This window comes from Pararge aegeria, chromosome 16, assembly GCF_905163445.1.
Source record: "Pararge aegeria chromosome 16, ilParAegt1.1, whole genome shotgun sequence".
Taxonomy (NCBI): domain Eukaryota; kingdom Metazoa; phylum Arthropoda; class Insecta; order Lepidoptera; family Nymphalidae; genus Pararge; species Pararge aegeria.
The window spans coordinates 11405817-11420360 of NC_053195.1; the positions used below are offsets into that span (position 1 = coordinate 11405817).

General features: G+C 37.2%; 1 protein-coding gene across 1 annotated transcript in view; it reads left to right on the forward strand.

Moving 5' to 3' along the window:
• LOC120630715 (ataxin-1-like) overlaps positions 1 to 14544 on the forward strand; it is a 59184-nt gene that overhangs the window by 36166 nt on the left and 8474 nt on the right. Inside the window, exons 2-3 of the mRNA XM_039900003.1 lie at positions 11500 to 11891; positions 12747 to 12980. Of these exons, the coding sequence (XP_039755937.1) occupies positions 11508 to 11891; positions 12747 to 12980 (618 nt within the window). The 5' untranslated portion in view covers positions 11500 to 11507. The remainder of the gene's footprint in view (positions 1 to 11499; positions 11892 to 12746; positions 12981 to 14544) is intronic.

Consider the following 14544-nt stretch of genomic DNA (forward strand, 5'->3'; position numbering starts at 1 on the left):
CTAGATACTGTAAACTAGCAATGAAACCTTTCAGAAATTAATATTCCAGAAAAAAAGTTTTTACAGTACATAGTTTTTGTGACCGTCATCAATTTAAATTTCTAATAATTGGCTAATCTTAGTATCACTAATCACTAAGGTTTACTTAAAATGTTGTTAATAATAATAGTTTAAACAAAATTGTTATAATAATAGCCTACACATAGAGTATTATTATATCGAATTAAGTTAAACATTAAAACTTTTGTCCAACGTAATGATACCCATCAGTGTAAATGTGTATACAGCAACACTTACACACACAATCTTACACATACAAATGTATACCAGTTCAATTAGCCTCGCTCGACGTCATAATAAAGCTATTATAACGTTCTAGGAAATTTTATTGCTCTAATGATGACGGGAAATAAAAATAGAGTAATGATATTTAGTCTGTTGCACTGTCTTCGAAAATAGAATGCAATCTCAGCGTGGAAGTGCAAAAAAAAAAACACGGCAAATGTCTCAATCTATGGTAAGCCTGTGATTCTTTTGATGTTTGCCTGGCAAATTGAAAAAAAAAAAAACTTATATACCGATCAGTTTTCTCTTTTCTTGTCTATTTGGGTGATAGCAGCGAAAAATATATAGTCTAGTCTAGTCCCCTATTTTATATAGTTAACAAGTTATAGTGATAGGCCTATTGCGTATTACGTACCTGCGGACATTTAGGTATACATTATATCCTAAACAGAATACGTTGGTAGATTTGTTAATTAATATAATATCAATCTTAGATAAAATTTTTAGTTGCCTAATTCTCAAATTGCATTTGGAGGTTGCATTCAACACTGACATTCTTTTACTATTTACATGTTTTATATTACTGTGTAATATTAAATATAAACGTGGCAGTTTACGTTCTTGGAAGATATTTTAGTTATCGCTGTATTATCTAATAAATAAGATTTTGAAACCTTCTTTCGTCTATTTGTTTTATACTATAATTTGGAATGCTTAAAAACATACCAGCGCTAACTATTGCCTTAATTGCGAGTGAGTTGTTACTGTCCGTGAAAGAGTTCTGCACTCTATCTTCGAATTTTGCATTCAATTTAATTGAGTCGGACTAGACGGTAAAACGTTATTCTTAAAAAATCTTCGAATCAGTCACCAAAGAGAGATATCGTAAAGGAAATCATATCTGTTAAATTGATTAACTTCTATTTATGAAGATCAGTTGAAAATACTAAATTTTCTATATGTTTTAGCATTTGTGATAGGACTCGTTTAAAGTTCTATATTATAGGCCATATTGCAGCTGTACTCCACTTCCACTGATGGCGAAATCAATGGAACGCGGTGAAAATTGGTTTACGGTCATTCTATTTTATAAAATAAAAAAAAATGACAATAATCCTGATCACTTTTCCGTGAAGAATTTTAACAAACGTTATGTGAAAATTTCTCGTAAATAAGTATTAATTTAATGTTATCACAAAAAAAGAAAAGCAGATGTAAAAAGGTTGCGATCATTAGTTGATTTCATCTAATTTCCGCCCAAAAGCGTAGGGCAAAGGGTGAATGCGCATGATAAAGTACCTAATTGTAACGTTTAACGTTCGCGACAGCTGGGCGTAACAGGTGCTTCGCGTACTATCAGAGCGTAACTACTTAAATATACACACCGACATTTCCACGCATGCTTGTCTGCAGACGGTGCCAATATTTGTGGATTGTGTGACGTTATTTATAATTATCATTTGGTTATTATCCATCTTCGTCATAGAATATTTAAATAAGTATCTAAGTACGTAGTTAATTATCGTATAGTGTGTGAAATGTGAAAAACACCTGTCACTGTAACCGATGTCGATGTAACCCCTTCTCATTGTGGGAGGAGACCCGTGCTTTGTAGTGGAATGATGATGATGTGTAAAATGTTTTTAATTATTATGGAATATTAGTGCATCGGTAATGGCTGCCAAGATGGTATTGGGTGGATGGTTGATGGACCAAAGTGTATAAAAACCTGAGATGTCTCCTGTGAGTGTGTGATGAACCTGTGAACCTACGTGGCCACCTCCGTAGGCATGACAACATTAAAAGTGTTTATGTTTATATCCTCTTTGAGCCTAGAGTAAATGGCATTGTATGCAGAATTACAACTACTCTAGGCTCAAGAATTAAGATTATGGTAATTCCTCTCACGCGCTTGTGCTTTCACATTTTTATTATTCGCTGAAAATGGGAATTGCTAAGTTTTTCAGACATAAGGCTAATCACTTTTGCTAAATGAATAATTGTAAACGGTTCACAAACATGATGAGGTCTGTTAAAATAGGATAAATAAACATTCCATGTTTAATGTTTGTTTAAGATATAAAGCTAGTGATAGTATTTAAACTTTTCGAGGAGTGACCCTTTTTGACTCCTGAGGAATTTTATTAAGTCTAACTAGCTTAGTGTTGAAACCGGGAAATACAGAGATAAATTTTGACAGAGATGAAATTTAAAATCACCGCCAGGTGACGCTGTTGCGTTCTTCCCGGGCAATAAAAACTTACCATGAACAGGCACTAAAATCCAAAAATAAAGACGTTTATTGATATTTATAGTAGTTTTTAAATCAAAGTTAATGGTTTGTTTACGCCCGACGGGGATACTGCGTTTCTGGTGCGTTTGAATAGAATTAGCGTTACGACGATCGCTAGTTTAATTGGTCGTTAAAACAAGGGAATTGTATGTAGATATATACAGCTAAGGGCTGTTTCAAGCGGTGAGAAAAATATCCCTACTCTGACCAGAGTAAGGATACATTATCATGTATAACTGACATTACACGCTTTATAATATAATCACAATTTTTAACAAACTCCTTGATAACCTAACAGAGAAAACTAAAACATTATGTATTTGAATAAAGGAATGTTCTGGTCAATTAAAATTTTAAATTTTTATATCATACATTCTGTCAGGATTCAGCCAACGCCTTGTCGGTTATGTCGACAATATAAGACTTCTAGGATGATTACGTATTTATTATTATATTACGTTTACGTTACGCAACGGAATGCGGCTAGATTAAGTTTTATTGTGCGTTCTGTCTGTGTCTATGTCAGCGTAACGTAAAGTTTCCTGCATCATCTTTAAAAAAATCCAAGCTACAAAAACGGAGCTTAGTTAAATTAAAACTTTAAGGTGCTCATTAAGTATTAAGCATATTTAAGTTTTAACCACAACATTATTTGAATGAATAGGGTAATTTATAAAACCAAAAACGCACAACTTTGTGCTTTTCCCAAAATCTATAGTCGATCTAGCATAACAATCTACTAATTCACAGCGGTGAATATGTCTTATGTAACAGCTTGGTCATCGAGCGAGCTTGCGTGTTTAATGTACCCAATCTTTATTTATTTGTGTTATCAATGAGAAAATGGTTAAGTTTCAATCATTTTGGATTGTCATTCGTGTTGAACAATTCGAAACATTCATGTGATTAATGACAGCTTGATTAGCCGTCACCTGTTGATCAGTGTTCTCCATCTTTGGAATTTTCCTTAGCTATTCACCAAATCGATACGTGTCTTTCAATTCAGCATATATCACTCAACTCTGGCGAGCGAATGAAAAAGGGTGTCTCAAATCGGTTCAATCAATTTAAAAAAAACTGAATATTATGAAACATCCCTAACAAGCGAGTTGAAATAAGAACCTTTTTCTTTAAGCTTTAATATTTAATGTACCTTTTCTAATCTTCTAAGATGGGGAAAGTGCTAAAACTTTCAAATTTTTAGCAACAGCTCAACATTCTTATACTTCTTTTTAAAACACATTAAGTAAAAAAATAATTAACATTGGTCATGAAAGTCATGAAACTAATTAGTTTCCTTAACAAAACCCGTTAATGACATACAAAATAGGTACCTACTGTTGTAAAAGTTTAGTCATCAAGAGAGCTTCAAACTTCGAAACAGAAACCTTGTTAAATAGTGTAGTAAAATATAATGACTGCAGTACCTAAGTCACACAAAAAAAGGCACCAAAACACATGTCATGAAACAAATCGCCTGGTAAAATAATCCGTACGGGGGTGATGCGGAGTTGGGTTCTAGGGGTAGGGGCACCTCCGAGGGGCTAGGGAGTAACGGGGTGTAGGGGGTAAGACGTGAATGGCGGAGGCAAGGTCACGGACGTCGGAAGTGGGTTACGCGGTGTGCGGCGGCGGCGGCCCTATCGACCGCGCCTTACATTTATAGTGTTATTATTTACTGGTTAAATGGCGAAGCTACTTTCGTCTGGTTTTGGCAGTGGCATGCACGTAATGGAAGCGTGAAAGCATTGACTAACCTATATAATTGTTGTGTTATAAATGTTATAGGTATAATATTAGAGAAGAGAAAGTTTTTGCATTTTATTAAATCTGTCTGCTTAAGTTGGACTAAAGCAGAAATCTTTAGTCTAACAATAATAATAATATATATATAATAATTTTATATTCATCATTATCATAATATCAACGGAGAAGTGAGGGTTAGGGCCGTAGTCCACCATGCTGGCCCAGTGCGGATCTTTTAGGTACGCATCAATTATCAATAGAATTTAACTAAAATCAGTACTAGGTAGGTACTGATTTTAGTTAAATTCTAGTTCTAGTTTTGCAATGAGTAATATTACATAATATATAATTAAGTAGATTTAAATATAGCTACTTAACTTCTTTTAAATTAATTTAATAATTCCATAATTTATTAGCAGTATTAAAATTAATTAAGTACGAATCAAGTAAACCTTGACCTACATTTGTCAAAATTTGTATTGAATAAACGGAATGTCGACATTTACAGTTTATTACAGTTGAAATTGTATACCTATTAAAAATATTCTGTAGGTAAAAGCGCGGATACTTTCTAGCGCGGACCCTTAGAGTAATAATTGGAGGACCAAACAGATGGCCCACCTGATGGTAAGTGGAAAATCATTGCCTATAAACAGAGCATGCCAAGATACTTTTACAACATGCCGCATGCATGTCCATCGAGAGTTCTCCTCTCTGTGAAGTCCATCAATCCGCATCCTTCCCATTGTGAGAGACCCGTGCCGGTAAAGGGATAATATGATGACGATGATGATGACGATTATCCCCAACAGACTAGCCCATTCGATCTTAGACTGTATCATAACTTACCAGCAGGTCAAATTTCAGAAAAAAAAGATCTTTTCAATTTTCGCGTCAAAACTTGCCACTCGTTCATTCGTTTGTTCATTCGTGTTGCCACAATAAAGCTATGAAGCACTTAACTGACCGTATAGGTTCAATGAACTATTTTTTTCGGTATTTTTGCGATGTGCAGTAAAAACTACAAAACTTGGTACAAGATTAGTAAATAATTGCATTGGAATTATTAGCATGTAGCACACAGTTCCGTTTGCATTTGACACGTTGAGCCAACAGCTCTAGTTGTCAATTGAAACGGAAGTCAGGTACATAATTATTAAGCAAGTTACCAGTCAAAAATAGTTATTCTATATTCAGACACCCAATGAGCGATTTGTATTTAGATACTCGTTCATCTAGAAAGCTTAGATTCACAGCGGGTGATGGAGACTGCTATTTTAGGGGTATCTTAGTAAAAATTTTGTACTTCGGCTTCACTTTCGGGGGGCCGATCCTCTAACTTGTCTAAGTTATGTGCGTTTTAAGCAATTAAAATATCACTTGCTTCAACGGTGAAGGAAAACATCGTGAAAAACCTGAGAGTTCTCCATAATGTTCTCAAAGGCGGAGATCACCAATCTTCGCTGGGCCAGCGTGGTGGGCCTCGGTCCTTCTCATTGTGGGAGTAAACCCGTGCCCTGTAGTGAGCCGGTAATGGTTTAATACGATGAAGTAAAAATGGCTGGGGCCTATAGCTCGGAGGGCCATTGGAATCCCATGGATATAGAATGACGGCCATGCACGGGAAAAAGCAGTGGTGGTAAACTATGTAAAAGATACTAGGTGGAAAGATATAAAGCGATTTCCAGGCGTCGCGTCGTCTGGATACATGATCCATAAAACCGTGTAACATCTGTGTCTTTGTTTAACGATTATCATGTTCGACTTGGTATTGTAAAATTCTGGGTTCAATTCCCAGGTCGGGCCAAAACTTGTTTTTATGTTAAGGAATTCTTAGTAATGCCAGTCCGCAATTAGGTCTTATTGGTGGGTCGGTTTTGGCTATTATTAATAATCTGCACTTGAGTGGTGCTAAAAAATAATATGCTCTAAAGCCTGATGAGGATTATGATGACAAAAGGTAAGAAACAAGCATGTCATAATGTCAGGTAAACTTTACTCGTTGCTCTTTAAATGAACAAGGGGAAAATACCACAAGCGCCACGTGTCGCTGCAAGACAAGACATGTTGCCATTCATCGCAAGTTTTTTTTCCCGCGGTCGGAGAACTCGCGGCCTTGCGCTTACGTCGCGTATCACGAACTGCGGATGCCAGCTAGCCTTTGTAACAAAAAATATCTTAATATATGTAAGAAAAAGCCACTAAATAAAACATTTTCTAATTTCATTTGCAAAAATTTACCAACACAACAAACAAAAGCTTGTTATATTGGAAGTGTTTAACATTAAAAATGAAATAGATATAGCCGTTTCTAAAACTAGTGCGATTTTTTCTACATGGCTCTATTTGGAAACGATAGCAATAATTTTGGATCTACCAATAATGTCCAAACAAACATGGGTTTATCAATATTAACATTATATAACCAGCCCAGTAAGGAGCCTGGGTCACTTCTCATCGGGAGAAGGGTTAGGCCATAGTTTAACTACAGCTAAAACCCTGCTCATTCTGAGAGACCCGTAGTGAGCTAAAGTGTTACCTGCTCGCTCCGCAGTTTTTAAATATCCAGCGTGAAATACCCAACAAAAAGCAACCAGGGAGGCTATACAAACGGCAGAAAGAACGTGTGGCACAACTAGATAATAATTGGCTTGAATTTTTAACGAGTTAGTCACGACCGACTACTTTGTGACTCACATTCTCCTTGGAAAGATCACGAGATGTTTCCTTGTTGTCTTTTAATATTTGTTATGTAATAATACAGTATTTAACGCAATCGTTTCCTAACTGTCTATCACAAAAATAGACTATAAGACCAACAGCGAAAACCAAATTCAATTCAGACAGTAAAGTCATAAGCATTTCAATGTTCACTAGGCTACTGGTGGACTAAATGCCCTTCCAATAGAAGGGTTTGTCCATAATCATGCTGAGCAGACGGGAAGATCAAAGTAGATGATAGTAGTAGCACAGAGGAAGCTGCTGCCAGCTCTCCTTTATATTTCCTTAGTCGCCGTGTACGACTACCGCGGAAAAAGGAGTGGCTTGAATTTTTAGGTACTGTATTCTTATCTGCCGTCACCACGCGGCAGTTATTTTCAACCGATGGTGGACATAGATCTATTTTAGAAATTTTCTAATTCCACGCCTGTCTGCGACTACTGACGACTCGGTTTCAAACGACAAACCAAAGGCTAACCAAACTAGGTTATAGCCTACACAGTTGTAACTTTTATTTTTTAACATAATTCAGAAACTACCTTGATTAAGTGGTAATTATGTAGGTAATGCGAATAAGCGTAATCGAAGCGGTCAATCTATCCTAGCTTTATAATAATCAAGACACCCGGATAGACAAGGGTATTTCAATTCGATAACCATTGGACACCCAAATAAATTTTTCTTGAAAACAGAGCACGTAATGCACTTTAAAAAACCGGTGATAGTAAATAAAACAACCTTATCAAAGTAATTGGTAGGCGTTACAGAAAAGTATAAATAGAAGATTATTTTAGTAGCTCACGACATTTTGACATCTTTTTTTGTTGCACTAAGTCGATTAAAAGTAAGCAGGAAAAGTAGTATAATAATACGAACGTTTTTTTAAGATTGTTACACTACAAGTTTGGAGAGATTGAACACGAAAAATCAGGGACGAAATTAGGTAAACAAATATATTGTCATTATTTATAATGATATAATAAAGTTACTGGTTAAGTGATTATTGCAAAAAAGACATAAGGTACTCTTAACCGCAAAATGCAAGGCTACTAGGGAAATGAAATGAGATTGTATTCTTACCAGCTACCTGATCATTAAATAACAGAACCCATTTATAGATTGGATTATCCAGTATTGCCCGAATAGCTATAAATCTTTTATCCATAGGTTATAATGTTGTAATCTACTTCACTTGATTAACATAGTTGCGGAGTTGTAAATATTTTTAATGTTATAGTGCACAGCATAATAGATTGACAAGTAGAACCAAAGATATTTTTGTACTCACTTTTATGATCGTCATTAAAAAGTTATACAACCAACTCCGGGCAGCGCCGAGAGATATATGGTCTACATTATTATCTTTACGTGATCAATTCAGAAAAGAGGCGTTACCGACATAGCTAATCGAGCTGCGAAGCTGAAGTGGAAATAAGTAGAGCTTGTATAGGCAATATATGCCTCTGAGACGTGGTCGCTGTGGTCACATACAGAAAGGTCTAAAGACATACTAGTGGGTGGTGGCGAGATCTATGATACATGAAAGTTTATCTCCCTGATCAAAGGACAAAAAACTATGTATTGATAGGAGAGCTAGAGTAGCCGACGACCTAAGCGTTCTGCGATACTAAAGTGCTAATGACTGGGATACCTAGCAAGGAGAACCGATGGCAGTTGGGGTCCTGTGTTAAGAAATCTCAACAAGAGATGGATCAACTACGTCTATCACGAACAACGATGTATCGAGAAGACAGTGGTGCCAATTCTATTGTACCTACAGGCTACACATATCTCTAAACTATATTAAATGTACAGGTTTAAAAGTATGTGTTCTGGATAATACTTTTATAGACTTGTCAATTTAGTTACGAGATATGTGTACAATAGAATTACAGCAAATAACGATTAAATAAGAGAGTAAAAAATATATATTTAAAAAAAAAAGAGTTATAATTTAGAAACATATATATATAATTTAGGTACGTGTAAAACACAGTACCTAGTATTGTATTTACTAACTGCACAAAAAAAAGAAAACCTCTTAACAATGACCGTGTTGTTAACTTGTTAAAGCAATTGATATCGACACTGGAGCACTAGCCAACACACTTTGATTGATAAGAATCTGACATGCTCCAATTCAAAATTATTGACTATTGTTATCACAAATAATTTCCTAAAATAACCGACGTTGTGGTAACAAAATTGATAGACTTTTTTGTTTGAGGGAAGGTCGCTGACGTTGTCTGACTACGCAAGTCTAGAAAGGCTGCTTTGATATCTAAAAGAGTTAGCTAGATTGCTTAACTTCATGCCTAGGCAATCAAAAATTGTTTAGTGAGATATAGACTCGTGCTCGTATAACACTATTCTTATCTAGTTTTGAAGACCTCCAGGTGCGCGCGGAGCGTTGCCTTGAAGTGTGAGGGTTTAATTAGGCCTTAGTGACGTGAAGAGGTTTTTGACCAGGTCCTACCTGAAGCCAGTGGCGTGCATAGAGGGAATGCACACGGTATGCAGATGATATAAAGTGAAGTTTTAAAGGAAGGAAAATTTCCAGTAGGTACGAGTTATAGATATTAAAAGCCTACCCTTTAGTATTTATAACTCGTACTAGAGATTTCCTTCATTTCATATCATTTGCATACCCTGTGCATACCTTGTATGCACGCCGCTGCCTGGTGCCTACACTAAGCAGACAAATTCAAAATACAGCAAGCTGCGAAATGGAGAACGTTTTAATACCTACGGTTTAAGCTGTTTCCAAGTATGCATGAACTTACAGAATTAGGAACCTACAGAATCCGTGTACACGACTAATTTTAAAGAAAATATAGAAGCATCATACACCACTGCACTAGTAGAGTTTCTCGAACAGGCGGTTAGACACTTCATTCCATTTAGCAGTTTACAGTAATTATTTAACCTTTAATATTCTAAACGCTTAGTTTTTAATTATTCTGTTACGTAATAGTGTAGACGGGTAATAGTTACTAAATAAAAATTATTATTATTATAAAATGGGGAAAATGAGAAAAAGTTTGTTAGCTAGCAACACTCCGTGGGTTTGACGTCAGACGTACGCGTGGCGTTTTCACCGTTTTTGAACACAATAAAATAATGGCTGATTCTGTATATTTTTAATTCTAGGTCTGGTTTATCGTTTTCACGAGCAATCAATCTTTTCTTGGCCTTATTTCGGAACTAACCATTTTAATAGGTACTTAATAAATAAAAAATAACTCAACTTGCGATGCTCACGTTTCCGACGTAGTGAAACTGTAGCTGGATATAACCTATAGAGTGTAGATCCTTAAACCTACTGGAGCCGTATACTACGACGTGCTAACATAAGGGTATACATACATGGTGTTTGTGCAGGTGTATCGTGTATTCTTTGTTCTACGAATTAACGCTTCCGACGAGCTCGCTGGAATGCTGACGATCTTTATTAACCACTTTTTATCCTTACGCGAGACATACGGATTATTAGACGTTGTTTAACATCACCCATCTAATGGAGATGGAATAAAAACTTCATAATTGGAACCACGCTGCGCGTTGCACGTTGGGACTACGATATTGAGATTCGGAAAAAGAACTTTAGTCATGGAACCTACTTCAGTTGATTTGAACACTGATAGACAGACTAACAAAAGAATGCGTGGACGCTCTCTATGTTTTGTTTTATATAGGTAGTTTAGTTACCTAGAAAATATAGCCTCTTCATTTTTAAAACGGTGAAGGAATACATCGTGAGGAAACCTGCATGCCTGAGAGTTATCTATACTGTTCTCAAAGGCTTGGAGAGTCCACCAATCCGCACTGGGCCAGCGTGGTGGACTGCGGGCTTAACCCCTTCTCAGTGTGGCAGGAGACCCGTGCGCTGTAGTGGGCCGGTAATGGGTTGTTATGATGATGATGATGGATAATTATAAGAAAGTCTGCGCAGACGAATTTGCTGGCAACCGTTTCTTGTTTATTATTGAATTACCTATTTATTTTAATTTTAAATTAGTAACAGCTTATTAGCAAAATGGTGAATAGGTATAGGCGAAATTGTGTCATTTGTTGCAAGATTATAAAATGTACCCATAAACAACAAAAAACTGCATATTAAGCCGACTAAAAATAAATGTTACGAGCAACGGTTACAAGTTACAACAATAGGAAGATCGGAATTCGAAACACGTATCTTGTATACTCAATTACTATGTTATATTATGCACACGAATAAAATCTATTTATAATGTTGACGTCGTCGGCCGTTCCACATTCTTATCTCATCACCAAAAGTGGCTCATGCAAGGATCTTGAACAGATGTGGAGTTTATTAAAACAAAAACTACCTACTTGGTTTTATCGCTATCGTACGTAGTTTGAAATGTTATCGGATTTAAACATTTATTTGTTATTATATTATGGTGCATAACACGACTTGTCTTTATTTCCAGCTCGTCCAATGATCTCGGCGAGCCTCCCCGGCGAGGCGCTGGTCCAGCTGGGGCAGCTGCAACTCAGCCACTTGTACCCGCCGTCGAACATGACGCCGGAGTTCCTCGCGCCGCCGCCGCGGCCCTACCCACGGTACCCACCGCGGCGCCCGCGAGACCCCATGCCCGCGCCGCCAGCACCCTCCTTCGCGCCGGTGCCCAACGCATATGCACCCTTCCTGCCGCACCCAGCGAGCTACGCGTCCTACCTGTACCGGGCGCGCGCCCCGCAACCGTCTGCGTACCCTATCCGCCCGCGGCCCACGTCGGGCTTCGTGCCGCCGCCACCAGCGCCGCATTCGCCGCATTCTCCGCCGGTGACGGCAGCGGCGCCCCAACCTCCTCCACGAGAGGTAAACAGTTTTAATTTGAATAGAACTTCTTTACTCACGCTCGACTTCGGGAGTCACGCAAAGTGTTACGCTCTCGTCACAAAGAAAACGGATGTTTCTCAACTTAACAAGATATGTTACTAGAGATAGAAAAAGAGAGTCGTATATTACTGTAGGGGAAGAGAGAGAGGTGCGAGCACATATTTTCTTCCTCTTTTTCTCATATACCAAGCTATTGTCTTGGTCTTACAATCCCATAATAAATGCCATAGTAAAACCCATAGTAAATATAAATATTTTTAAAGTTAATAAATGTATATGTATATATTATACATATATAAAAACACAAATATAGATACATACATTTTCTTATGGAGCATAAGAAGTCTTTCTTCAGTCGTTTGAAAAGCAACAATGAGGTCTAAGTTGGAGCGCGCTTGCCTCGAAAATGTCTATGCGCTCTAGCCTTGAAGGCATTCAGGTACGTGGCAGAAAGCATCGATGCCGAGATTTGCATTGCAAGGTATATAACCCGCGCCATTCATCATCACCATCATCATGAACATATTATCGGCCAAAGGGCACGAGCTTCATGTCGGAATGAGAAGGGTTAAGGCCGTAGTCCAACACGCTAGCCGAGTGCGAATCTGTAGACTTTACACGCTATCAGAACATAATGGAGAACTCTTAGGGATGCCTTAACTCTCCTCTCGATGCTTTCCTACACCATATAAGGAATTTCCACCACCAATAAGCCATATTTCTTTGCTTTAAACGAACAACTTCGACATGTACCTAAAGGTGTCCCACAAAAGGAACGCCCACTTTTTCTGAGTTCATAGTGAAACAAAAATAACAATTATTTTATCATTCCAGGAACCCCCAACGTCGCCAGAAAGAGGCGCGCCAGCTCCTTACTTCTGTCGAGGAGCTCTAATACGATTAGAAGACGGTACGTTCCGACGCGTAGAAGAGATGCGCACAGAAGACTTCGTGATGAGCGCAGAAAGAAGTGGGGACCTCGCGCTCACTCAGTGCACGCTTCTACGGCTCGACGAGCGCGGAGACCGACTCGCTCTCACCCTTACATATGATAGAAACCGCTCACAGGTAACTTAATACATTTGACATTTAGTTCTATTACTAATAGAGCTTTTAGAGACTGAGCTCGTCCGGGGAGGTACTATAACCATGCTGATTTCACGAGGCTTAAGACACATAAGCCTCAGGTGGACGGACACTTGTAACGTGTTCTTAGCATGCCCTGCACTACGGAATGTTACTATGTTTATGGGCGATGGTTTACCATTAAGCCATCTGCTTGTTCTAATTCTAGTTTATCAATTATGACTATTATAAGACAAAACCAGACTATCCGTCGCAGCGATCCATCGATTCAAAACTACCACCCACGCGCAATTCTGGTTTCTGATTTAAGATATTTATTGTTCCATAAAGGAATTTTCACTTAAATGGAACTTCTACAGGTATTGATTATAGTTAACAATAATACAAAGTATTACAATCACATATATTATATTAGTATGGTTTTTGGACCTCTCTTTACCTCATCATGAGAACTCTCAAACTCTGCATAGCCTTAGTACTAGATTTGCGCGCTTGCAAACGATGATTCGGTTTCGCATATCAATCTATCTATCGTCAAAGTAAAATGGGCCTAACGTCACTAGTCTGGTCGCAAATCCTGTACATTATATATATATTTTAACTTTACAAACGTTCTGTAGCCTCTCCATAAGATTTGCCCGCTCGCAATCGATACTTCGCTATCGAGGGTTAAACTTATCGTCAAATTGAAATGGACCGAATGGCACTCGTTTTGGTGTCGCAAATTATGTACTTCTGATTATTGTTTTATTAACGTTTTGTCAAAAGCCCGCGCTAAAGAATTGTATGTAAATTTGCGCCTGCAAATCAAAACAATCTAAATAAGATGCATTTTACGCCATTGTTCAAGTATTCTATACTCGAAATCGGCTCTTCAATTGCAAGAGAGCAAATCTTGTACTGAAGTTTCTGGTAAAATACATTATTGATTCGTTTATTTCGACTACTAGAGGGACATTAATTTACAAAAAGAGGGTAATTATATAAAATTGCATCTTCGAGCGCACAATAAATAAATTGTTAATTGTAAATTTTAAGTGGGTAGTTTTGTAGCACCATTGCATCAAAATCATATTGACGGTCAACTGCTGACGCGAGCCGCGGCATTTGAAGTTCAAAATTGATATAACTCAGCTAGTTCAAAAGAATATTATTTCAATGTGTTTGTTATGTATCCTGAGATTTATTTAAAACAATGTGCATCAAAAATGTTAATTCATCAAAACATTCCAATTTTATCTTTATAGTTGAGAAGTCTTTATTCTTATCTTTGTCATAAAGCGAATATGATTTATTTGCCTCGTGTAGTAGGTATGTTTTTCATTTCAGTACATACTTATAAATAGATACGTAATAAAAATTATACCCATTTAGATTTGAGGCTTCCAATTTAAAACCACGCTCGCGTTATAAGATTTGGTTCAAATGATGGTTTCAAGTTACAAATTTGTAAATAGAATTGAGGTGTTATAACCCTCCATTTTTGGGAAAATACTTCTGCTCATTATATAAGGATTGTCAATTTCATACCTTAAAATTTTAAACA